Raw genomic sequence first — 27,570 nt, 5'->3', positions numbered from 1 at the left:
TGGCTCAGCATCACATGTTGGCATTGACATGCAGATGCAGCCTGCCTAGGATCACCCACTCCTTCAGATTGACATTCACCCATCAAAGCATTTTGATATTTGCATAACTCCTCCCAAAGCCAGCCCACTGCTTGCATCAGGGCTGAAAGCTCTTGAGAGTAGTACTGGGGCAGAGTGTTGGAGGCAAGGGGCCCTGGCTCATATGGCCTATTGGATCGTAAGGGCATTATTATTGGACAGAGGTGAGTATGCAGGCCTTATCCTCAGGGGTAGGACTCATCTTAGATTTGGTCACCAGTGGCAACTAGCAAAATCTAAAAACATACGCTGGGATAGAAGGCTAGCCTGAGGGAAGCTGTATTCTGGATGTGCCATTGTATTAGATGTGAATGATTAACAGTCTCTTTCTTCTTTTAGCTTGTAGGGTCTAAAAATGTTCGAGGGGTGAGGAGATGCTTTTCCCGAAAATTGGATCACGCTCCTTCTGATGTGTGGACTCGCAGGATTCATTTCGCGGTGGATTTACTACTTTACCTTTTAACGTGACATTTCGGATTTTTCGAGCCGTTTTATGATTTAGATTTTTTAAAATTTTTTTAAACTGCACAAAAATGACCACCTCATCAATCCGGAGGCAGATGAAAAACATTGTAAATAATTATTCGGAAGCGGAGATCAAAGTCAGGGAAGCCACCTCCAACGACCCGTGGGGTCCTTCGAGCTCCCTCATGACGGAAATCGCAGACTTGACCTACAACGTGGTGGCTTTTTCCGAAATCATGAGCATGATCTGGAAGAGACTCAACGACCACGGCAAGAACTGGAGGCACGTTTACAAAGCTTTGACCTTGTTGGACTATCTCATCAAGACCGGCTCCGAGAGGGTGTCCCACCAGTGCAAGGAGAACATCTTCGCCATACAGACTCTCAAAGACTTCCAGTATATAGACCGGGACTGCAAGGACCAGGGGATCAACGTACGGGAAAAGTCTAAACAGTTGGTGAGCCTCTTGAAGGATGATGAGAGGTTGAAAGGCGAGAGAGCCCAGGCACTTAAGACCAAAGAGCGCATGGCACAGGTGGCCACTGGGGCGGGGAGCAACAACCAGATCAATTTTGGCCGCGGATCTAGTCAACCTAACTTGTCCACGAGTTACTCGGAACAGGACTACGGGAAGTCAGGTGGCTCTCCAGCGTCGTACCATGGATGTAAGTAGATACCAACATCTAACTATGGAGAAGAAGGTCTAACAGCCAACTCCTTCACTTTGCTCATGAAAGCCCAATTGTATTGTGTTTTGGATAGAAAGAGAAATGGTTAGAGCTTCAGTCAGGTTTTTATTGCTCCTGGTGATGGGAAATTTCTTCAACAGGGTCACTCATATAAATACTGTTAAGTGGGGAAGGAGTATGACTAGGGATGCACAGATAGCGCTTTTTCGGTATCACGTACCGATATTTTTTTTCTGTACTCGCTGATACCGAACACCGATACCAGAAATCCCATTAAGGAAGCTGGGCGGCGTGTACTGACTTGCCACCCGGCTTTCCGATTAGCAGGGAATCCTTCTCCAGGAGACGCGGAAGCATGGAGCCAGGTTTCTGGCCACTTAGGAAGCCCGGAGGAATGTAATGACTCGCCGCCTGGCTTCCTGATTGGCCAGCTTCTCCACCAATCAGGAAGCTAGGCAGCAAGTCAATACATGCTGCCTGGCTTGCCGATTGCCCGTGGAGCCGTCACGCAGCACAGTGAGTGAGCGTTGTCTCCCTAGCACAGGAAGCGTTACTGGCAGGATCACCAGGTGAAGAAAAAAGTCTGAAAGTAGAAAACGAATGCAGCCGCCACATGGAAGGATGGCTAAGCTGCAATACACAGTATGACATTTTTGTTCTTGGCTTTATATATGTTTCCAGTCCCCTTGAGAACGCACTGTGGGAATTATTGAGCTCGTCAGGCACTCAACGTCTCCGAGTTATTTTTAGACGCATGTCACAAGTTCCTACGTGTCCTTCTAAGCTTTTTTGTTTTTCAGCCACTTATCTTTCAAGTCAATCTATTGCAAGTATTTGTACCGTCAGTGCGTATTGTTCTGCGATACTTTTATGTTGTCATTTAAACCTTAAAGGGGATTTTCTATATTTTTTTGTTATTATTGAAAAGGTTGAACTTACAATGTAATTATATAAGCTGCACATGTTTACTAAAAGTCTCATAATATCTCTCTCTCTCCCCCTCCGTTAGCCCTTACCTTCACCATTTATTATTCTTTGTACAACGTCTATGGAGAAGTTTCCAGAATGATTAGATTATTCGAGATTACTTTTTTTATGTAAGATTCTTCAGTCCTCTCTCAGGCCCCGTTTAACCCAGGGCATAGCGGGGACACACATCACCGGGACGTGTGTTCCCGCACGTTTGCCAGACTTAATTTCGAGTGTGTCATCATTGATCCCAATTGGGTCCCTGATCATGTGCCAACAGTGGAAACAGTGGAAACAAAGTTAATGTTGCAAATTTGGGGAGATGTGCTCTGTTTTTTTTTTTTACCCACGCAGGGAAAAAACACGTTGGTTCAGCCACGTTTGGGGTGCCATTACCCAATACCCTTATTCACGTTCTTGGTGTGAAGGCGGCCTCAGACCTCCTGAGAATCAGAGGAGAGTAATGCCCTTTGTGTATTGTTTTACCTCTAAAAAAGGAACAACTCGCTGATATTAATGTTCTCTCACACATCAGCAGTAAATCAGTATTTCGCAAAGCAATGCTAAAGTTGGCCATACGCTGGTATATTTTCTTCTTTCAACCTGAGGGCTGAACAAAGAAAATAGAACAGATTCCTCCATCCATGCTTCTGAACATAGATGGAGGAATCCCCTAGAGCTGCAGCTAACGATTATTTTCAAAATCGATTAGTTAGCCGATTATTAAGTTCGATTAATCGGTTAATCGGATAAACAATAAAATTAATTTTTTTTAAGTGGCTCCAGTGATGGACTACTAGCTTGTATTGAGATTGCACTCCATCACAGGAGCAAGCTTGGAGCGGTGGAGGTAAAAAAAGAAAAAAAAAAAGTGTGGTGTACAATATAGTGAAAAGGAAAGTGTAAAATTATACAGCAATGAATGCAGAATGGCACCGGCTATAGAGGACTACAAATCCCAGCAATAGTACATTATACAGCGCAGTGCAGAATATCACCAGCTATAGAGGAATACAACAAATCCCAGCAATAGTATATTATAGCTGGCGGTATTCCGCATGGCGCTGTATAATGTATTATTGCTGGGATTTGTTGTCCTCTATACAGCGCAATGCAGAATATAACCAGCTATTTAGGAATACAACAAATCCCATGTATTGCTGGGATTTGTATTCCTCTATAGCTGATGGTACATTGCTCTGTATAATATACAGCACAATGTACCATCAGCTATAGAGGACTACAAATCCCACTATCCCAGCAATATATTATAGAGCACCATGTGGGGGGAAAGTGCAGGCTTACCTGAGCAGTCTTCCAGCAACTTGCTTCTGAGATCGGACCTGTCTATCGGCAGCTGTCATCCCCCCACACCTGCTCCTCCTTACTACATCTCCCCGCGTCCCTGTGCCGATCGTGCATGTGGGCGGGCGGTGAGAGTGAGGCGGGGAGGAGGTGCGGCGTGAAGATCGTGGATGCGAGCGGGTCTGGCAGCGGCGAGCATGAGGTGGGGAGGAGGTGCGGCGCGCAGCGCGTGTGGAGCCGTGAACAGGGCCAACTGATCGGAAGCCGATTAATCGATTATTGAAAAAGTTGTCAACTTTTTCAATAATAATCGATTATAATCGATTATGTCGATTAGTTGTTGCAGCCCTAGAATCCCCTGCTGTTTCAACTGTATTATGACAGAGGCTGCTGGTGGCTGTCAAAATACCCCAACGTGGATTGCAGCTGATTGGTTGCAAGCTTCATTCGGCTCAAGATTTGCATCTTTCAATCAAGGGATGCCAGTCAGAAGGGTGCCGAAACCTTGTTGGCATCCGTTGAGCGAATTTCGGCAGGATCATCAAGAACTGGCCAAAATTGGCATAGTGTACATACAAGTGGACGGATTCAAGGCTGTGGATAATAATAAGTGCATTTTTACTGCGCAGTAATTTAAAGAGAACCTGTCACAACAAAAAGTGTTTTCAGTAACATATAATGTAATGCCTTGCTAAGGTCTCGGTTTTCGGATTTGCACGCGTGAGTCATCCTGAGCCCTGCATCTCTCCTTTGCCCTCTACAACATATGATATGTTGTGTGAACCCGACCCCTCCCCTTCCCCGCCGCCACCACCCAATGGTTCCATCCAATTAGGAGCTGGCAGAAGATGATAGCATCTGACATCACAAAGGGTGGAGGTGGGCTGTGGAAGAGATGCGGGGTCATGATTCTGAACCCAGAGTTGAAACAATGGCACCACCCAGGGGAGGATTAGGTGGGTAGAAATGTAGACAACTGAAACCTTTGGGGGGGCTCAGTGATTATAGCTTTATGAAGGCATGTTCAGTCAGTGACATGTAAAGGTGACAGAAGAGCTGGAGTACTTTAAAAAAACAGTTTCAGAAGCCTCAGATGGAAGCAGCCATGGTCTAACTCTCACATGATGCATACCAGTGCTAGGGCATGGGAAGAGAATGACTCCCGGCGGCAAAAGTCGCCGGGAGTCTGTTTAAACAGCCCCGATGCTGGCAACGTACACTGTACGTCGTCAGTCACGAAGGGGTTAATGTTTATGCAGGAGATGTCACTGCCCTGGCATTAGTATGGGACCTATGAGTCAAGGAATGGCCACGTCTATAGCAATTAAGACGGCAATTAAAGTGGACCTGTGACAAAACTGAGCTATTCCACCCTCTAAAAGCAGAGGTCACTTTAATCGTAAAACAGGCAGCAAACATGGAGATACGGGGCTCATCATGTGCGTCCAAGTGCGGGTTCGGGTCTGCGTGTAACTGCGTGCATTGGGAGATAAGGCTGCTGCACGCAATTACATGCAGCACCTGTCCCTCCCGGCAGCAGGTCTCTGCATGGATGTGCATGCTGTACAGATATGCACGGCCATGTGAATAAGCCCATAGGCAGCTGAATCTTAACCTCTCGCCAGGCCTCCATACTGAACCATCACTAGGAGGGGTATCCTCAATGACCAATAGCACCACCTCAGACTAAAATAAAATACCTTAATTAATGCCAATGGCTTTTGACTCATCACTGTGCTGCTGCTCCTCCTCCATTATGCAATAAGCAGACCCCGGTACTCTGTGACGAGCTGTGCTGCAGTAGAGGTCAAAGACCTGGATGTGCTGTCTTGGAAGCTTGCCTGGATCATAAGACCAGCTAAACAGAATAAAAAATGCTATGACAGCATTTCAGCTGCTTACTCAGAGTTCAGATTGAAAGTGCATTTCCCCCTTTGCAGTCAGATTGGAGAAACTCCCACTAATATAAATATATATTTATTTAGTATGTCTTCCCACTCACACAACATACCGAAATAGAGCGCTAACAATTTACACAGTACAGTGGTACCTCGGTTCATGAACACTTCTGTTCGTGAACAATTCGGTTCGCAAACCGGAAGTTCGCCTAAAATGTTGCTTCCGTTCGCGACAAACACAATCGCAGCCATCTTCCCCGCTCTGACACATGGTCATGGCTTCCTCCAGTTGAGATCCTGGTCTAAACACAGTTTGATTTGGTTCACGACCAATTCGTTTCGCGACTAGAATTGTGGAACGAATTAAGTTTGTGAACCGAGGTACCGCTGTATACTCCCCGCCCTCAAGGAGTTTACAATCTAAGGTCCCTATTACACATACATAAAGGGCCAATTAATCTTCCAGCATGTCTTTGGAGTGTGGGAGGAAACCAGAGTACCCACAGGAAGCCCACACAAACAGAACATGCAAACTTGCAGATAGTGTCAGGATTTGAACCAGGGACCCCCAGTGCTGCAAGGCAGAAGAGCTAACCACTAAGCCACTGTGCTTCCCTTTGTGTAAATGCATTAACATACAATGTGACACCCAAACCTTGAGATCTTTAACCCTTTGTTAGAACAGACATCCCTACACATCTAGTTTACAACTTTTAAAGGAGTTGTAAAGTCCCAGCATATCCTCACCTGTTATGACATCAGCAGTGTAATAGGAATACATAGTAGAGATGTGTCTGATAATACAATCAAAGCTTACTTGTATAAATCCCTTTTATGTAGTGAGCGCTGCCTTCCGTCTGCCCATCACTTCCATCAAAGTCCTGGATTCCCAGTGTGCTTTGCGTCTCTTGATGTGATGCAATCTTCATTTCTCAACAAGACATTTCCCATCATGCTTTGCTATCAGCAAGCAATGATAATGTTACATCGTTCAGACGTTGAGTTGTAGTTCAGTAGGCAGGCTCTGTGAGAGTGGTGACAAAAAGAAGTGAGAGAAAAGGTGTCAGTGCATTGAGGAAGTCCATCCTTTGGGCATCTCTAATAAGGAAGTTTACATTCTTCTGGATGGATCTGGTTATTAGGAGCGGGAGAGAACTTATAGAAATTAAATATAGAAATACAGTTTTATTTTTAGTCTTTGACCATAGATACCCCTTAATGAAGATCTGGCAGCACAGACGGTGTTAAGTATGGTAAACCTAGCTCCCCGGCCCCACCCCTCAACATTACATAGAAGGGGTGTGCTTTCAGTCTGGGGGTGTCCAGAAAAAGAGCATGTAAAACTATTTTTAAAGTTCTGCTACGCGAACACGTCACAAATACAATGTAGGCGTTATCCCAATTGGAAATACTTGAAGTTACCCTTTGGCTGGCCATACACCTGTCAATTTTTTGGGCTTCAACCCACAGGCTGAACTAAAAAAAAAATTGACGTGATTCCTCCATCAACACAAAGCGAGTGGAACGAGGAATCGTGTTTTTTACATTGCCGGCGCCTGTCAAAGAGTACCGGATCTGAGCGGGCAGCTCATTGGCTGCCGGCTTTGAGCGATCTAAACTTTTCCAGCCGGGTCCTTCAATCAGCTGATCAAGGAACGCCGGCTGAAGGGGAGCCGACAGTCCGACAATGTGCAAATTTAAGACGGTACATTAAAAACCTGAGGAAATTTGCACAGTGTAGGGGCAGCTTTTGAATCTAGGTTGCAGGAGGACATGTACAGCAGATCAAACAGACCGCCTTGAGTCCATCCACTAGTATCCTTTATCTGAGGGTGGCGCCGTTCCTGCAATGAAATGAACAGCTGTTCACCAGCCTTATCTGTAGCACAGACACTTATCTAATCTCCCATTTCTATACATACGGTGTGACAATGCGCAAGTCCTGAGCTCCGCCCCTTGCCATTATCAACACCGCCCTTCCCGGCTAATCCAATTTAACCCTCTTTTGAAATGGAGAATGGCGTTCTGCCTGCTGACTTTCTAAATCCAAACTAATTACCCCTTGAAGTCGGCGGGGTGTTAAAAGCTTATTTGATTTTTTAGTTTTGCGTGTCGGAAGGACAGGAACAAGACGGCTCGTATTTGCAGATTGCGATTGACTTGTGATGGCGTTCATTTACAACACAATGCTCCCCGTCTGTGTTGCTGATTTGATCGCCTAACCTCGCTGGCGGTCTGATTATCCCAATATTTTTTGCTTTTTTTTTTTTTAATTTCCCGCTGGTTCCGCCCCGCTGCGACGCGGCAACTCGGAAGGGACGGAACCCGGATGCCGGCATCGGCCGGAGAACACAGCGCGGCTCGTAGGGAGAAGGTAAGTGAAGCGCTGTGTAATCCCGAGTGTGGCTCGGGGTTACCGCTTTTGGTACTGAAAATAACCCCGAGCCACACTCGGGAATACCGCCAAGAAGGTTAAAGTGAACAGATATCAGTGCGATTCGCAAATGGTTTGTCCCGATCTTCCTTAGGGCCGGTGCAAACCTAGGCGACACCTCACGTGCACAATTCCGCACGGATTGCCACGCGGTCAGGAATCGCCGAGGTGTGCACCGATCACGCTGTGGGTGCCATTATTCTCTAATGGCACCCCAGTCGCGCCGTGATTCCGCCCGTGGTTCTGAACAGTAAAACAGATGCGAGTCGTGTGTCGCAAAAAAAAGGTACATGTACCTTTTTTCTTCGATTGCCACGCGGATGTCACCCCATTGAACATGCGATCCCGTAGGTCTGCAAGGGGGCCTCATAGTGAACCCATGCTCTGCCAGTACAAGACAAAGCAACTTGAAGTAGCATTAGGCTCCATTCACACATGAGCGGTTTTCCGTGCATGTTTGGCCGTACGAATACACGCAGAACTGCACTAAAACAGAGAGAAAAAAAAGGAATGCGTATTGTTCAGACTATTGCGGTGGCCGCGCGGTACGAAACCGCACGTCCTGCAAAATAGTCCAAGGCTCCATTCACACCTGAGCGGCTCAATGTGCATTGTCCACACCATTGAAGGGGCCGCGCGGCATCCAAAATAGTGCCAGCGTGACAATCCGGCGGATTCCTCGCGTTTGCGGCTATTTAAACGAGCAGCATCCACGCAGATTGAAAAACATTTGCGTTTTCCTTCCGCACGAAAAACCATGCGGGAACTGTAAACGCTATGTGTGAATGCAGCCCAAGCGCGATTTTATGGACAGATTTCGCGCGGTGCGGCTATAGTAATAGCCGCAAACGTGTGGAATCCGTGCGCATGTTAACGTTTGTGCAGTTTTGTTCCCCGCGGTTTTTGCGCACGGAACGAAAGCTCGCAAACTCTACCACTATCTGTGAATGGCGCCTGAGACTCTCAAACTTTTTTCAATATTAAATCCAAATCACACAAATATACATTTCTTTACATTTTTGCCCAAACACTTAGGGCTGGTTCACACCATCCCCAGTGCCTGCCCTCCAGCCAGCTCACTTTATTTTGGGGCAGGAGGGGGCGTGGTGATGCATTGGACTCGATGGCACTGCAGTCACGCCCTCCGGACGCAGTGCGATCGCCCGCACCGGAACGTGTGGCAAATCAATGCCTGCATTCCGGTACAGTGTGGTCAGAAAAAAAATAGTGCATGAGGGCATGGCTGCCGCGGTGCCACTGAGTTTAATGCACCGCTACGCCCCAAAACAAAATGAGCTGCGTTCCAGTGAGTTCCAGCACCAATCCGACTGGTTTGAATTAGCCCTAACTGTCATCATGTTTCCGTACAGCTCCATCTGTGTCAGCTCTACTTCCCTGATCACAAGGGATAGAGCAGTCTCCAGCAGCCATCTGCTAGCTTGGAGAAGGGAGGAGGATGGAGTAGTGGGGAGCAGGGGAGTGGCTTGCTTTGCTGCATCAGTGTCTTTCTGACTAGCGTTCACAAGGGTGGCTCCATAGGACCCTGCAAGGGAAAGGAGTCATCCTAAAACAGGTTATCAGGACCAGTGCTCAGGGACCAGCTGATTCTGCAGGAAACAAACGTTTAAACTCAGCATACGCCGATACAGTTTTTTCGGTATCTAGTACCGGTACTTTTTCCCAGTACTCGCCGATACCGGAAGTACCATTAAGGAACCCAGGCAGTGGGTAATGACTCACCACCTGGCTTCCCGATTAGCAGGGAAACCGTCTCCATGCTTCTCGTCACTAGATGATGAGGGAGCATGAGGCCGGCCTCCCAATCAGAAAGCCGGGCATGGTGTCATTACCCGGCTTCCTGATTGGCCATCTTCCTGACCAACCAGGAAGCCAGGCAACGAGTCATTACATGCTGTCCGACTTCCTGATTGGCCGGGAAGCCGGCTCCATGCTTGCTGGTGACGAGGGAGCATGGAGCCGGCTTCCCGGCCAATCAGGAAGCCGGGCAGCGTGTAATGATTCGCTGCCCAGCTTCCCGATACCAGAAGCTCTAGTATCGGAGCATTTGGGTGAGTACGAGTGCTCGCCCAAATACTCGGCATCGGCACAGATACTAGTATCGGTGCATCCCTAGTTTAAACGTCAAGTAGCAGCATCCATTGTCCGTGATTGGAATAGCTTAAAGGAGAACTATGGGGTTAAGGCTTTTCCCCATAGTTCTCCTTAGGGTAACGGGAGGACACAAACTAGCGTCCTCCCGTCACCCTAGGTTCAGTATACCGCGAGCTGCTGAGACGCCGTAGTATACCGCGGGCTCCTGCTCGCAGTATACCGAGACGCCACAGCTGAAGCAGATCCCGACAATTATGCCGCGATCCACCCAGCTGCGTGACCGACAGCTGGCTCTGCCTATCTAGAGGCAGATCCAGCTGTACCCGCCCCCTCCTGTTCCGCCAGTCGGCGCTGGCAGATCGGAGCGGGGGGAATCCAGCCCCTCCCCTGTCACGGCAGAGAGCTGTGACAGGATCGAGAGGTGAGCGAACGCTGGTATGTGTTCGCTCACTTCCCGATCTACTGAGCCGACCTGTGACAGTCTCAGGCCCCATTCACACTGAGCGATCGCAAATCGCGCGTTTGTCGCGCAAATGCTTGCATTGAGCAGGCTAGAATCGCGGCAAAATCCGCTCCAAAAAGGGTCCTGCTGTAGCGCCGCACGACCCGCGACAGCGACGGACAGAGCCCCATTGCCATGCATTGGAGAGCGATATCGCGCGGTAAATAGCCGCGATATCGCGGGAATTACCCTGCGATAAATCGCTCAGTGTGAATGGGGCTTTATTGTCACAGGTCGGCTGGAACTATGAGGTGAGTGAAAAGCACTCACCTCATAGTTCTCCTTTAAAAACCTTCTGACCTTAATATCGCTTGAATTTAAAGCGCAACGTACCGTATGTATTGATCTTTTCATTGCTAGGAGATAGATTTTTCAGCAGACCTTTGCATGTCTCTTCTGCCAAAAAAAAACCCAAACATGAATTCCAGGAATGCAGCTGGAGATGGTGTAACTTCTGCATGTATGCACAGGAGTTACATCAGAAGCATCTGCCTAATAGAAGATCGGTGAAACCGGCCCAGAAGGATATAATAAGATATGCCAGAAGCTCTACTAAACGACCACATGATGGACAATCATGGACCTTCATAGCAATAAGGGGGCATCTGAACCACATAGGATGGCAGGAACCTTTACCCTGTCATGAAGAAAAAAAACCCAGGCTGCCATTGCTGATGCTGACCTCCCAGATAGCAAGCAATTGAACTGTAAGTTTGAAAAATGACTTGCTAAACTATTGCAGACTTGCCAAACTTCACAATTCTGTTGCACAATTACAGCAAGTCTCCAGGACATCGAGCTTGCAGAGCTCTTGCTAAGACCTGCAGGACTCTTGCTGTAGACCTGACAAGCAAATTTGCTACAAATTCAAAACGTGTCGCCTAGAACTTGTGCTGCGAGTGTTCTGCAAGTCTACAACCTGCCAGGAATGTGTGCAGCAGGTTAACAAGAATTACAATGTAACCCTGCCACAAGTTATCCTTGCTTTCTGGGCTGCTACTGAAAATGCTAGTTGCCTGGCTCTCGTGGAGAATCCGCACTTTTAGCTATATAGGCATAGGTAGATACCCCCTAAGCTAAGCCATTCCCCAAATAATTCATCTATAGGCATAGGTAGCCCCTAAGGCAAGCCATTCCCCAATTCACACATCTATAGGCATAGGTAGGTACCCCCTAAGCCAAGCCATTCCCCAATTCACACATCTATAGGCATAGGTAGGTACCCCCTGAGCCAAGCCATTCCCCAAATAATTCATCTATAGGCATAGGTACCCCCTAAGCCAAGCCATTCCCCAATTCATACATCTATAGGCATAGGTAGGTGCCCCCTAAGCCTAGCCCTCTTCTAGTGCCCACAAAGCGGAGAGCCACTCCAGAAGTACAATGCTTCATACTGGGGAGAGAGGGTATGGGGGTCCTAGACATCCTGGGGTAGTACAGACTCCAGACTCACCAGACCAACTCAGTGTGGATTCATTTGTAGTACAGCAAATAGGAATTGGGGCTGCAGATGAGGAGGGATGAGCACAGGTCCCCAGCAGGAGAGACACCAGCCATGCCCCAGAGGTCCTTTATGTTCCAGGCACCTCCAGCAGACATCATCTTCCCAGGTTCTCCTCCTCTGACAGCAGCATAGACTTCCTTCATCCTTGAGGCCTACAGAAACTCTTCCCCCAGGCCTCAGGGGAGGGGGGGCTAGACAGCACCCCCCAAACCCAGTAGCTGCCGGTCCCAAACTTGACTGAGCAGCAGCACATGGATGATTGGCAAGTCCCTCCAGTATATGTACCCTATCCCAGCATGCACCACTGGTTAAGAGAAACCCAGTGATTGGCTGGTGAACTGCACACACACTCACAGTGCCCCTCATTGGCTGTCCCACAATACAGTAGTCACACTCCACACAGGTAGGTACAACCCATGCCAGACACCGGGAATTAACCAGATAAATGCCAACTATAATCCAGCCAGGCTGACTATAGCCGGGGCAATCACTAAATGTCTAGGAGCCACCTCACAGAAGGTGATGGGGGTACAGGATTATATTGCAATGCGGGCCAATACAATAATATGCTTTGTAGTTTTGTGTTATATAGTATAGACAGTTTTGTTTTATTTTGCTATCTGCTCTTTTTACCCTTCGGCCCTGCAGCATTGCATGCTATATTATTATTACACAGGATAATATTATTATTATTATACAGGACTATAACAGAATGGACCTGGATAAAAGAATGAGAAGCCTGTGCTGCCTTCATGTAACCATCTTCTGTGGAGACAGGTTCTCTTTACACTAAAGCAAGCTGGCCTTGGGCTGCAAACTGCGGATGCAGGGGCCACACTGAGAGGGGAATGTACAGCGGAGGAGTTGAAGCAAAGCTTGCTATGCACATACCAAGGCCAGTGGGGGATAGTACATTGTAGCCGGCATCCTTTCTGTGCTGGATTTCCTCTCTGCCTACACCGTAACCCCTGATGTACCAGAGGCATGCCTGAAAATCTCTGATTATCCATAGACACGGATTGGTCTCTGTAGACATAAAGTGACAGTGTAGTGAAAGTTTGTTTTCTGATTGGCAGTTACTGTTTAGCCCTCATTCACACTGCTAAGAGCCGGCATGTACAGCTCCGTGCTGCGTGCACGGCCGTATCGGGCCGCTCCCGGGAAGGACAGGTGCTGTATGTGATTTGTACGCAGCCCCCGTCCTTCTCTTTAGGAATATGCCGCCGTACGCTCACATCTGTGCAGGTGTCCGTACTCATACGCAGACACGATGGATCCTGTCTGTGTCCAAGCAGGGAAACCCGTACCCGCACGGGCATGCAGTTCGGGTGAGCGTACGATCACACGCAGCACTTGTCCTTCCCGGGAGCTGCCGATGCTGTACGGGCCGGCTGTTAGTCGTGTGAATGAGGCCTTAATGTCGCATGAGGATTTATTCTAGGGAAATGTACGGAACTGGTGCAAAAAAAATGGTCTTATGCACGCTTTCCATCTGATTTAGGGCTAGTTCACACCAGCCCCAGTGCGTTACGGCCCGATTGGTGCCGGAACGCACTGGATCAGATTTTGGCCGGCTCACTTTGTTTTGGGGCGGGAGGGGATTGGAGGTGCATTGAAGTAAATGGCAGCGCAGCCACGCCCTCCGGCTGCAGTGCGATCGTCCGTACCGGAATGTGCGGCACATCAATGCCTGCGGTTCCAGTCCAGTGCGGTCGGAAAAAATAGTGCATGCAATGACTTCAATGCATCAGGATCAGGTGAACATATCTTCTTCATCTGATCCCCCCCTTAGACAAAATAAGCACAACAGAAGTATTTGTTTTTTTTGTGCAGGGTTAGTTGAGGCCCCAGACAAGCCTATGAAGCTACACCAGGGCTGGAGATGGCAAACATGGAGCACAGGCTACCCTGGTTCTGGACATGAGGCGGCCACTACATGGGACACAGCCTCCTGTCTACAAAGTCACTCAACAATAAAAGTGATATTTGTAACCCTCGTTGCAGCCCCCCCCAGTAAAATATTGCCAAGTACCCCGTAACCTAGCCTTACATTACTGTACCGGTATTGTTACCCAGACGGCGGTTCCCCTTTAATTTCAGCGATAATCTGCCCGCCGGTGACATGTGCCCACTACTCCCGTCCCCCTCACTGGCTGCAGGCCTGGCCCGGCAATCACTGAGGAAAAGGAGACAGATGGTGCAATGGGAATCCTGCTTTAGCGATTAACAGAGTTTGGATTTTATTTCTGCCCCCGTGGAGAGGGCCGGCGAGAACCGCCCATGTTTATTAAATCAAGATGGAAGCATCCCAGATATAGCACCGCAGCAAATGTACCGTGCAAACCCTTAAAGGGAACCTGTCACGATGGAAATGCAGGTGCTGCCATTGCTAACCTATTTATAATGGAGCTTTGGGGATGTCATCCTGATTCTGGCCTCAGTGTCCTGGAGCAAGCAGTAAAGTCAGTCTTAATTGAAAAAAGGGTTTCCTGAGATGTTTCAGAGGGTGAAGGAACTTTAGACCATCATGGCTCCCTTCCCTGTACGGTTTGTGCTGCAGGGCCATTTATTTAGAATGCAGGCCCAATGCGGGACCCGCGCTGCAGCGTACCACAATGCCCGTGCCCTGCGTAGGGTTGCCACCTTTTCTTCCAGCGAAACCCGAACACTCTAGCGACGCATGGAAATGTTTTTGGGAGAATAAGTCGTGGCTTATTCATATGTAAATAGCATCACCCATTCATATGTAAATATCACAGTCGAGACTATTTTCAGTAGGGGGCCAGTAGCCCCTATCTTAATTTTGGTTGCCCCTGTCTGCCTGACATCATGTGTCCGGGTTTCAGCTGCCATGAAACCCGGACACAGCATTCAAAACCCGAACTGTCCGGGTGAATTCTGGACAGGTGGCAACCCTAGCCCTGCGTCGTGGTTGCATGAATAATAATGGCCAGGTATGTCTTTTGGGCCGTTGCCATGCATTGGCAGCCCATTCCAAATAAACGTAAATATGTGTCCAGCCAAAACGTTTTTTCATAGTTCTGATTAGAATGGAGAGAATTAAAACCTTTATCAGGTTTTTAACTGCTCTCTGGCGAGATTTACCCTCACTTCCTGTCCTGCTGATAACATTTCTCCAAACAGGAAGTGAGTGGAACACTCCAACAGAAATAAAAACATTTTATTATTTTAAGTAGAGAACCCATGCCAAGATTTTTATTGCTGTCTTTGTCCCTGTTACAGATTCTCCCTCACTTCCTGTGTGGTTAACCGTTGTCACTGAAACAGGAAGTAAGGGAAAGGAGGTAACGGAGCCCTGGATAGCAGCAAAAACCAGACATGGGTCTAAATCCTTCCACACGCAAACCAAAATGTAAAAAAAAGTTATTATTTTTATGTCGGCACTTATAATACCGCAAGGCTTATGTTATTATGAGCGCCAAAATAAAAATAACGTCCTGTGGGAATGTTTTTCTTGACTGGCTCATGTCATAAACATTCCCACAGGACAGTAAATAAAATATTGATGCGTATGAGGTAAATTAAAAGCCTGACTCGAGTCTAAACTTTTTATTTCGTTGTAGAGCGTGGAGGGGTCACGCTTGCGATCCTGGTGGTGACAACAGTGACAGGATTGCTATGCAGGGCAGAGAAATACTTCCCTGTTTCCACGGCGATGCTTCCTCACTGGTTGAGGACGTCGCTCCCTCTGAGGTGTTTCCATCAGGGAGCGACGGCCTCACCCGTCCGGCTAGTGATGGAGCCACGCAATGGAAACAAGTGACAACTATTCTCCATCCGTTCTAGCCACCGTGATGGCGGCTTGTTGCCGCCAGCGACAGAATCGAAGGTGTGACATGCGCCTACACAAGCATTCAAAATTCTCTGATTACAAACGCGTTTTACGCTTGGATGCGTTTTTTAAGCATTATTTTGCGCTGCAAGACTTGCTCTTTAACGCCCTTGAAGCAAATAGGCATTGTGGGCAATGACTGAGGAAAAACTTCATGTAACCTGAGAACACGATTAAGGGTCCATTCACACTGCGCAAAACGGCACAGTGCCGATGCGCCAATCCCGGCACATCGCACTGTGTACTTTTTTTTTTTTAGAACTTTACTGAAATGCCACAAGTGACATTGCATTCAGTTCTGCTGGCATATTGGGGTGCAAGCTGGTTCTTCCGGGTTGCATCCTTCTGCACCTTCTGCCACCCGCTGTCCAGCGGTCGCACTCTGATGTCATCACGTACAATGCAGGACCAGCAATCCTGCGAGGGCGCCAAGGGCCCGCACACATCCCGGAGCACTGGAGAGAAGAGGTAAGAGGAAGAGGTAGGGGTAAGGTAAGTAAAATTGCTTTTTTTAATGGTATGCCAGACAAAAATGAGAATTTAACCCTTGCAGTGTGGGGGAGCGGAACCCCAAGTGTAACAGTAATGTTTTCCCAGAGTTCAGCTTCAAGCTCCAATTCACACCAGGCACTGAGCTAAACACACAGTGGCTGGTGTGCGTTGCCCGACACAGTGCCGATGCGCCGATCCCAACGCATCGTACTGTGCAGTTTTATTTGTTTTTGGTAGAACTTTATTGAAATGTCACAGATGACATTTCATTCAGCTCTAAGGGCACAGCAGTGTGCAAGGCAAATGTTCCGCGTAGCGTTCCCACCGCGCTGAAAAAAGTACAGCATGCCATACTTTTTTTCAGCGTACGCCCCTGCGTTCCCATTGCAATGTGGTGGTGTGAACCGAGCCCGTCCGTGACAAGTCAAATTGCTTTTTCTTGCCTTGGGACTGTGGTAGAGACAAGGTCAGCGCTTTCCCAACGCATATGGTGTGATTTAGGTCGGCATTTGTCAGAACATGACCTAAAGCTGATGAGTTAAAATGGAGTTATAAAGGAACCCGTGCCCACTGCCAAAAGGTACTCCTTTTGGCAATACCTTTTGGGGGTGTTTGGAGGCCACATACAGACAACTAGGGGTACTGGCATTAAATGTACACACCCCGGGGCACAATCTTTAAGAACGCAGTACAGCCCTACAGGTTTCTATGTCATCTCTGCAACACATGGCAGCTCTGCATGATAGGAATTCCGGGAATGAGGCCTAGTGACCCCGTACATCCAATAACCCTGCCCCTACTTCCTGTCTGTGGGGCACTCTGGTATTGTAAGGCTTTTTCTAAAACTGTCAGCGTTCTGTAATTCCCACATTTTCTCATGTTGAGGCCTTGCACGATCATTTGGTGGTTTGGCACGCAGAGCCCTCGGACAGCTGTGCGGCCGCATAAACATATGTAACGCAGGCCTCAGTGTCCGGCCTCCATTATCCACAATGAATCCCACAATACACCCAGATGTAGAACAGGGGTAGGCAACCTTGGCACGCCAGCTGTTGTGGAACTACAAGTCCCATGAGGCATTGCAAGACGCTGACAGCCACAGGCATGATGCATTATGGGATTAGTAGTTTCACTAGAGCTGGAGTGACGAGGTAGCCTACCCCTGTCTAGAGATTGGGCAGTGTGCAGGTACGGTGATCTAATACTGACCACACCCCTTTTTTTGGTACTTGGAGTCAATCTGAATGTTACTTCTTCTCAGTTATGCCTCATGCATTCGCTGTGCAGCCCGATTTGATCCCAGCGACAATCAGAATCAAGGTCAAAATTTACTTTCGATCCCCTAAAATGTTCATCGCCTCCATTTCTGTACACATCAAACCACGCCATAAACACAGCAATGGCATTTGTAAATGAGTGAACATTTTTTAACCGTGTGATCCTTTTCTTCGATTTGCATAACTCCTCCCAAGAGCCATCCCACTGCTTGCATCATAACTGAGGGCTCTTAGGAGAAGGACTGAGGCAGGGTGTTGTGATGTGTTCAGGAAGCTAGGAACAGCACCAGCCATGACCTGTCTTCATTGCACAGATGATGATGTCACTGGGACTATAAGGTATGTCATGAAAATGGAAAGGTTTTATATAAAAAAAAGTTATTTTGCTTGTAAATGAAAAAGGGAAAAGAGCAGCCAGTGATGGAAGAATAAAGATAAAGGTAAGCTTTAAAGTGAAAGTATCTCAATATCTTGCTTATTTGTCTCTTATAGCCACGTCCCCCCATGCGTCCTCGGAGCTGGAACAGGCCCGACCTCAGACGAGTGGAGAGGAGGAGCTACAGCTGCAGTTGGCGCTCGCCATGAGCAGAGAGGTGGCAGAGCAGGTAAGGAATGACCCCGGGGCTCACTGACAGAGAATAGTGTGGTTGCTCATTGCAGTCTGTCACTGGACATGTAAGCTGCAAAAAAATTCGGTTTGGTTATTTTGTATTTCAGGATTCAGATCCAAAATTCAATTCGGTTTGGGGGTTTCGGACTTGGACGAAATCCAAATTTTCATTAGTTTCGGATGAGTTTACGAATATTCGTTACGACTACCACAGAAAACCATCTACAGATATTAATACTAAAGCTGAGGTTAGGGTAATTTTCGTTACGGCAACATGGGAGACATATATACGGTATATCACTTGCCCCTCCCTTTTAGATTGTAAGCCCTCAGGGGCGGGCCCTCCTTACCATCTTGTCTTAAATTGTATTGTGACTGTAATGTCTTCCTTATATTGTAAAGCGCTGTGCAAACTATTGGCGCTATATAAATCCTGTATAATAATAATAATAATAATATACACATAATACTAAAGCTGAGGCTCCCAGACCCCAATGGCATTTGGGATCCGAATTTCCAAATTGCATTCGGGAGCTCCTGAATGCCAGTTGGGTCTGGGAGCCTCAGCATTAGTAATATATATGTATATGGCTCCTAGACCCAAACGGCATTCAGATCGTGTTCAGACCCATTCGGATGCATTAAACCCGAAAAACACATCTGATTGGCCATTGTACCCTTCAGTATAACCTTGTCTCAGGTTATCAAGCAAAGAGGAACTCACAATGGTGGGGTGAATGGAACATTTGGGTTTTAACCTTGTTTTATGTTTGTACAGGAGGATCGAATCCGTCGAGGTGATGATTTGCGGCTCCAGATGGCCTTGGAGGAGAGTAGGAAACACACCGCCAAAGCGCCAAAAAAGAAATCGGTAAGGCTCTTCTAAGCATGACAAGCGCCCCATTTTGATTTTTCTGAGGAGGGGTAGAAAGGAGGATTGGACAGTGGCAGAGAGGTGGATGTGGGATGCTTCATACAGAACGGGTCCCTGTATCTCTGACAGACTGGATACAAGTACAAGTCTACTGGTGTTGAGGCCTGAAGACTTACTGCTGGCCAATACTGTAATACAGCAGACCTTTGGGCAGAAATGTTATTAACCCTTGCAGTGGGGCTACACCGCAGCGGTCTAGGAATCCTCAAGTCATCACATCCAATACAGTGTATAGTCTTACCCGATCCTCCGAGCCGGCAGCGCTCCCTCCTGCCTGTCACCTCCTCCACTGCAGTGATGTTATGTTTCCTGATTCCTAGACCGCTGCAGTGGAAGGGGAGAGACGCTCCAGGGACCGGTCTAAGAGTCGGCTGGCTCAGAGGATCAGATGAGTAAAACTTTTTTAATTGGACCCTAGGCAAAAATTAGCAATTAACCCTTACAGTGTGTGTGTGTTTATGGGTAGCCCCATTGCAAGGGTTATTACAATTTCTATCCGGAGTTCTTCTTTCATTCTCATTGAGTCATGAAGGGCATTTGCAATAATCCAAATCTCAACTCTTAAGTGTAACTCTTAAGAAAAAAAAACAACATATGAATGTACATGCAGGGCCGGATTTACACCCTTGCTGCCCCTCTACTCCCTGCTGCCCCAAGGCCGGGCCTTAGTTGGCCTTGTGGAAAAACCGGACCTGTGAACATCTCTGCAATGCGTGTAGATTTGCATGTGCATGCATGTTTTGTCTATTTCAAGAGTTTCAAGTACAGAATAATATCTGTTGGTTTGTCAGAAAACTAGGGAGCTCCTAACACTTTTAAAGGGTTATTCACAAAAGGGTGAAGGGTTTGGAGAAGACAGGAGAAGTGAACAATCTAGGACAGTGGTGGCGAACCTTGGCACTCCAGCTGTTTTGGAACTACAAGTCCCATGAGGCATTGCAAGGCTCTGACAGCCACAAACATAACTCCCAGAGGCAGATGCATGTTGGGATTTGTAGTTTTGGCACAGCTGGAGTGCCAAGGTTCGCCACCACTGATCTAGGACAACAAACATCTCACTTTCCAGTTGAGCTTGTGCCCATGGGTGGTTAGAACTGTTCTTGTTTGATATGCAGTGTTTATTGATTTACTCATTTTTGATTTGCAGCAGCATCCGTCGTTGATGGATCTAATAGACGCACTGCCTCCCAGGGCCCCGGGCCCTCCAAAATCCGAGCCTTGGGCAGCCGTATCGGTACCGACATCAAACAGCCAGCCTGATCCTTGGGGGGCAACCGCTGCCTCTCCCACCTCCATAGACCCCTGGCAGTCTTTTGGTGAGTACAGTTTGTTCATGTGATGTGGATATGTCAGTGTACTTTTTAGTACGAGCTTGCAATAGCTTGCTTTCCGATCCAAGACACATAAATGAAATAAAGTGGGCGTATAAATACTGCAGCACTGATCTACCCTTATGCCTTAGTGGATGCAAATATTAGCATAAAGTTATAGTTAACAGCGTTTTGGGGATAAATAAACTTTTCTGGAGAAAATGCTCATTAGTGGTCTGACGGTCTGAGTCAGGGGTGGGCAAACTCCGGCCCTTCAGCTGTGGTGCAACTACAAATCCCATGAGGCATTGCAAGATTCTCACAGCCACAGGCATGACTCGCAGAGACGGATGACCCCTGGTCTAAGTATTTGGTCTTGATACCTTTGCTGAAGGGAAGAATCAGAGTTTAGATTGACTTTATTGTCCGTCTGAGATCATATGACCAAGTGCCAAGGCCTTCACACATTGGGAAGCACCGAATGAATGCTGAAGCCGCATTGTCTCCAGGCAAGCTAAGTATTTAAAGGATAATTAAACCCTTGGGGGTTTTAGCATATATCTACTGCTAGCAAGCAGTAGATATATGCAAAAGCTTTAAAAAAAAAAATTACGAAAAAGATAATAACTTACCGGTGCCTCTGCCGCGCGCTCCCGTCCGAAGATCTGAAAATTCTCGGGCGGCTGCAAAGGATGATGGGGCGGGCGCATGCGCAGTAGAGATTTTTGGCTGGAAGAGGAGGAGAGACTCAGAGTAAGTCAATGCTCGCTGCCCGGCAGCATGCACACGGACAGACTCCGTGGGACACAGAAGACTCGGCAGTCAGCGCTGGATCAGAGACCGGCACCAGCGCTGGAGGGACTCCTGAAAACTACAGGAACCAAGAGGCATCACTTAAGGTAAGTCCTTACACCAGCATTGGTGTAAATTTATCCTTTAATGTCACTTTAAGCAATTTCTATTATTCTCTCATATCAATCCCAGCAAGACTGCTAACATAGGTTATCCTATCCTTTAAGTATCAATCCGGTTTAATTATAGAAAGGTTAACTTTTGTAGCATTGCAATCTAGAAAGTGTCTAGCTATTGTCCTACTTGTAGGGATGAGCTCAGGTTCGGCCCAAACCCAGGGCAAACCTGACCTCCTCTGAACCCGGCAAGAAGCTTTTTCCACTGCTGCCCAATCAGCTATGACCAGGAATTCCCCGACCACAGCTGCACGTAAGCAAAAAGGTGACATCATTCACCTCATATGGCCACATGGCTATATTTAGTCAATGACCTTGACCTAATATTGCCAATTGGTCATATATGGTCAGTGATGTCATCACAAGCATCCCGCCTCTTTGCTTATGTGTAGCTGCAAAGTTGCGACTGCCCGATTGGGCAGGTGGTCCCATGCCCCTTCCAGGTTCAGAGGAGCTCAGCTTCAGGCCAGATTTGGTTAGAACCTTAGCTCCCAGTTTATAATAGAAAATATCTATTATTTCCCTCCCCAAACTGATTCTGTCATTTCGGCTCTACGGAGAAGATAAGGTAAGATTCTGATTTCTTTCAGCCACTTGTTATAATGAGTCACCTGCCGCTTTGTTTACTTTCCCTTTACACACCAGCCCAGTGATGGATTGGGCCTAGCCTGACGTCATTCTTCTGGCAGTTCAGACACATTCCTTAGTGGAAAGTCACAGGGTAGCCAGAAAATTATCTTGTTGGGATTTGTAGGAAGCTCTGTGCCTATGGTAAGACGGGAATCCAAGTGTCTGACCACATTCTTGTCTCAATTTCTGATTTAAGAAGCCACATCATGTAACCCCGTAATCTGTAACACAAACTGCAAAAACATGTCAAACGTTTTGGCCGTGGCCTATAATATGAGAACCAAAAGCGTTCCACTGCACGCTCTGTATGTTAAAAAAAAGACCTGTTATAAGGACGCCATCCAACGTATCCCTCCTGCCATTTCAGAACTGCCGTCCTGAAGAAACATTCTACTCCAATATCTTTCAAGTGCTGGTCATGTGACCAGATGTCACATGACATTGGTCACATGATCTCATCTGAAGGGACTTGTTCAGGTCGAGCCAGCCAGTTAGAGACCGTGCCTAAACTTTGGCCCTCCAATAAGGAAGCGATCACGTGGCCAGAACAGAGGCATTCGCACATGTGATTAGAAACATAGGAAGGTCAGGATAGAAGCTCTTTCAAGATAGGGATTTCTGCACCTCTTTTGTCTTCCATATATTTAGTGTTGCAGGAGGGTCACATTAGAAACCAACTGCAGTCTTACCTGATCCTCAAACTTTCCAAACAAAGGGCCAGCTTTGTGTCCTTCAGGGGGGCCAGACTGTAGCCAGGCAGCATAGAAAATGCTCCGGCATCAGTGGTCAGAGGGTGTAAGGGTCAGTTGAAAGAGGAATAATGCCCCATCATTGTTGTCAGTGAGAAGAATAATGCCCCATCACTGGTGTCATTGAAAAGAAAAGTGTTCAGTCGCTGGTGTATTTGAAAAGAATAGCTCCCCATCGCAGGTGTCAGTGGGAACAATAGTGTCCCATCGTTGGTATCAGTGGAATGTAAGGTGTCCCATTACTGGTGTCAGTGGGAGGAATGGTGCACCATCGTTGTTAGTGGGAAGAATATGGCTCCAATGTCGGTGTCAGTGAAAGGAGCCATGTCTCACCATTGGTATCAGTGAGATTAATAGTGCCCTAGCATTGGTGTCAGTGAAAGAAATGGTGTCACATAATTGGTATCATTGGAAAGAATAGTGCCCCATAATTGGTATCAATGGAAATAATAGTGCCCCATAATTAGTATCATTGGAAGGAATAGTGCCCCATAATTGGTATCATTGGAAGGAATAGTGCCCCATTATTGGTATCATTGGAAGGAATAGTGCCCCATTATTGGTATCATTGGAAGGAATAGTGCCCCATTATCGGCGTCAGTGAGAGGCAAAGTGTCCCATCACTGGTGTCAGTAGAAGGAAGAGTACCCCTTCATTGTTGTCAGTAGAAGGAAGAGTACCCCTTCATTGTTGTCAGTGTGAGGAACAGTGCCCTATTTTTAATGTCAGAGGAGTAAATAGTGCCCCACCATTGTTATCATTGAGAGAAGGAATAGTGTCCCACCGTTGATGTCAGTGAGAAGAAGAGTGCCCCATCAGTGGGAGGAACAGTGCCTCATAGTTGGTGACATCGCTGGTGTTGGTGGGCTAAATAGTGTCAGTGGGAGGAATAGTGTCTCGTAGTTGGTGTCAGCAGAAGGAATAGTCACATTGTTGGTATCAGAGGGGTAAATTGTGTTCCATCACTGGTATCAGTAGGGCAAATAGTGTTTCATCATTGATATCAGTGGGGTAAATAGTGTTCCATCATTGGTGTCAGTGGTAGGAATAGCGCCTGGCAGTTGGTGTCTGCAGAAGGAATAATCACATTGTTGGTATCAGTGGGGTAAATAGTGTTCCATCGTTGGCATCAGTGGCGTAAATAGTGTTCCATCACTGGTGTCAGTGGGAGGAATAGAGGACCATTGGACAATTAAAGTTAAACAAAAAGCTGCATCTGGCCTGTGGGAGGCAGTTTGGAGAACACTTTACCAAATGATTCATCTATCCAATCTTGCCAGACATTGCAGGGAAGGATGAACAATGTTATTTTGTCAGATGTCAGCGGTGTTTGAAAGGCTGGATTCAAGCCCTGCTGCTTTTATTTGTACATGAAATTAACATGTATTTAGCAGGGAAGCTCTGTGCTTCCTGCCGGCTCCCTCCTTGAGATGCTCCCACCAACATGTGAAATGTCACAGCCTGCCTCTGACGCTCAGAGCTAACAGCGTCCATCTGTTCGTACGGCAGTTACGAAGACATCTGCCACCTCTGACCCTTGGGGATCGAGCACAGTCTCTTCAACGCAGTCTCTTCCCAAAAGCCAAGACCCCCGGGCCCCCTCGCCTGCCACGGGAGCAGCTAATTCTACAGCAGACCCCTGGGGACCTGCGCCAGCAACTAAATCTAGCACAGGTGAGAGGACTCCGCTGTAGCAACAGAGAGCACTAAAACGCAGATGTCTGGAGTTAAAGAGAACCTGTCAGGGTACAGGTACTGCTAAGTCAATCACACATGGACTCACACACACGCACACACCAGCTCAACCATAAATGCATACACCAAATAGGTTGGACGTGATGGACTTTTGTCTTTATTCAACCTCAAATACTATGTAACTGTCATACCTGAGCGCATGCAAAAATTGGAATGCTCATTCTTAAAGTACTAAAATCAGCATTAACTTCTGAAAGGTTTATACAGCATTCGCTCTCTTAATTCGCTTTAATTACTTTGTCTCGCTAGTATTAACCCTGTGACATAATTTTATTACATGGCATATATGGCATGTCCTGCAAAAGAAACAATGGCAACCTCTCAGATCAAGTTAAAACTACCAAAAAAAGGGGAAGGGTGCACATGGGCAAGGCAAGATACAGATCAATTCCCTGCCCATGTGCACCTTCCCCTTTTTAGCTAGTTTTAAATTGACCTGAGCGGTTGCCATTGTTGCTTTTGCTGGATTTGGTGAATACGAGAGCAGGGGTAGGCAAACCCCAGCCCTCCAGCTGTGGTGAAACTATAAATTGCCACTGGGAGTCCTGCCAGTCTTCCAATGCCCCATGGGATTTGTAGTTGCACCACAGCTGGAGTTTGCCTACTCCTGCATTGGAGGTTTTCAGCTGCTTTGAGTGGTGTTGGTCTTATGGAGTGTTGCGTTACCGTGAAGGAGGAGAAGGCTGCTTTCAGGTGAGCCCGCTCTCAATGTATCCATTGCTATAAATGTCCCTTAAAGCAGAACTTGGGGCATTGGGGCAAATCGAATCTTAACCCTTGCAGTGGGGTTACCCCACACACTGCAAGGGTTAAGTGCTTGGTTTGCCTGGGGTAGCTAAAATAAGAGATATACTCACCCGAACCACGATCCCGGCTTGCTCTTAGACTGCTCCTTTCAGCCTCCTTCCTCCTCCGCTCCAGCGGTCTAAGGTCCTCTGAATCATCACATCCAATACAGTGTGTTGGAGCGTGAGAATGCCGAGGGACATTCCATCGCCGGAGGAGACAGGCTGGAGGGAGCGGTGTAAGGTCTCGTTCACACCTAGGCGTATTGCATATGCGCGTCTGTCGCGCGGTTTTTTTACCGCGATTCGCGGCCCAAAGCAGTACATGTACCTTTTCAGGCGTGGGCCGTTTTGTAGCGCGTTAGGGACGGGCGGAAATACGCCAAGGTGGGAACGAGACCTAAGAGAAAGCCGGGATCGAGGTTCGGATGAGTATAACTTTGTTATTTTAGCTCCCTAGGCAAAACGAGCACTTAACCCTTTCAGTGCAGGGGGTAGTCCCACTCCAAGGGCTAAGATTTGATTTGCCTGGAGTTCTGCTTTCAGCTGGCCATACTTTAGTAGAACTTTGCTCGAAAAAATTCATCTCCGGGACGTCTCTTTGATTTTCTAATAGTTAATGGTCCTTTTCGACCGCAATAATGGAAACATTTTCCCCGAAGGAACGAAAATCCTAAGGCCTCATTCACACGAGAAAAGGCCGGCACGTACAGCTCCGTGCACGGCCATATCTGGCAGCTCTCGGGAAGGACAGGTGCTGCGTGTGATTAGTACACAGCCCCTGTCCTTCTCTATGGGAGTACGCGGCCGTACGCTCACCCCAAGTGGTGTCCCAGCTCGGACGCAGACAGGATCCATCCTATCAGCGTACGAGTACAGTCACCTGTACGGCCGTGCAGGGAGGGTGAGCGTAGGGGGGCGTACGGCTGCATACTCCCATAGAGAAGGACCGGGGCTGCGTACTAATCACACCCAGCACCTGTCCTTTCCGGGAGCTCCCCGATACGGCCGTGTACGCAGCATGGAGCTGAAAATGCCGGCTTTTTCTCGTGTGATTGAGGCCTAAGAGTTAATTTGATTTTCTTTGGCAAACTCCATTCATTCCGAAATCGAATGTTAAAAACAAACAAAACTAAAGGTGCCCACACACCTTGCGATAATAGTAAGTGTGTGGAAGCCGTGCGACCTCTACTAATGTAAGGTCGCACGACTTTTATCTTACGAACACGTTGGAAAACCCGCCGAGAATCGTACGATTTTTGGCGGTGTGTAGCACGTTCGTAAGATAAAAGCCGGACGGGCCGGTGTGCGCAAGCGCACACTGCCCGTTCGGCATTGCGTTCATCGGAAGCCCGCCCCTCAGGGGGACGCGGCTTGCGATCATCGCAAGTACGATCTGCCTGTCCAAGATAGGCAGATCGTACGTTTTTTTAATTACCTTACAACCATCGCAAGACTAAGGTCTTGTGATGGTTGTAAGGTGTGTGCCCAGCCTTAGAATGCCATTCCCCAAGTCTCTGATCGAATGTCCTGATGAGATTTTTCCTATGAACGTCTGTAGGAATATCTACTAGTGTATGGCCGGCTTTGGTTGGGAATGCAGATAATTTTGAGTTGAAGAGCTCACTTATCAAGAAATCATGGGGCCCCAGACAGCCCCCCCCCCCTTCCCACATCACCTGAAAACAAACACAACCTGTGCCCTGCCTTTTAATCAGAGAGCCAACATCCTGCCCCAGGGAGGGAGAGAGGCAAGTGCTGACTGCGTTGACTTGTGTGCCGCCGTTACATCCTGCAGCATGCTGCATCACTGGGGCCCTGTGCACGCAGCCCTTCCTCTCCCTTTAACTCTGTTTGTATAAGAACAAGCGAAGCGCAAAGATAGACGACGCGGGTAATTAGATCCCTTCTGTTACTGCAATAATGGCTTTACCTTACAAGTCTGGCCTTACCCCTCTGCCAACCTGATGGGGCCCGGTACGGGAGAACTGCCTGTACCCCCTGTCGGCGGCCCTGGGGGCCTTAATGGAGCAGCGTGGCTTCAACGTGGATTTGCAAATGTATGCAACCGAAATCTGAGGAGCTGAATAAGTTTAGTTATTTTTTTGCTTGCTAACATGAAGTTGTGCTGCTATATGGTTTGCCCTAACCCCTGCGACTGTTACTATTGCTGTGGAGGAAAATGTAACTAATAGCATCTGAAAATAAAAAACAGAAATTAATGCACTTAACAAAATGACAAATCACATC

General features: G+C 47.6%; 1 protein-coding gene across 1 annotated transcript in view; it reads left to right on the top strand.

Annotated features, from left to right (window-relative positions):
- Positions 1-561: 561 nt before the first annotated feature.
- EPN2 (epsin 2) overlaps positions 562-27,570 on the top strand; it is a 40,757-nt gene continuing 13,748 nt past the window's right edge. Inside the window, exons 1-5 of the mRNA XM_018564688.1 lie at positions 562-1,209; positions 18,072-18,184; positions 18,968-19,060; positions 20,271-20,439; positions 24,290-24,454. Of these exons, the coding sequence (XP_018420190.1) occupies positions 612-1,209; positions 18,072-18,184; positions 18,968-19,060; positions 20,271-20,439; positions 24,290-24,454 (1,138 nt within the window). The 5' untranslated portion in view covers positions 562-611. The remainder of the gene's footprint in view (positions 1,210-18,071; positions 18,185-18,967; positions 19,061-20,270; positions 20,440-24,289; positions 24,455-27,570) is intronic.

The sequence above is a fragment of the Nanorana parkeri genome, unplaced genomic scaffold (assembly GCF_000935625.1).
Source record: "Nanorana parkeri isolate BGI_ZX_2015 unplaced genomic scaffold, ASM93562v1 scaffold772, whole genome shotgun sequence".
In the NCBI taxonomy this organism is placed as follows: Eukaryota; Metazoa; Chordata; class Amphibia; order Anura; family Dicroglossidae; genus Nanorana; species Nanorana parkeri.
Note: the sequence above shows the minus strand (reverse complement) of the source record. Positions and strands in the feature narration are given on the sequence as shown.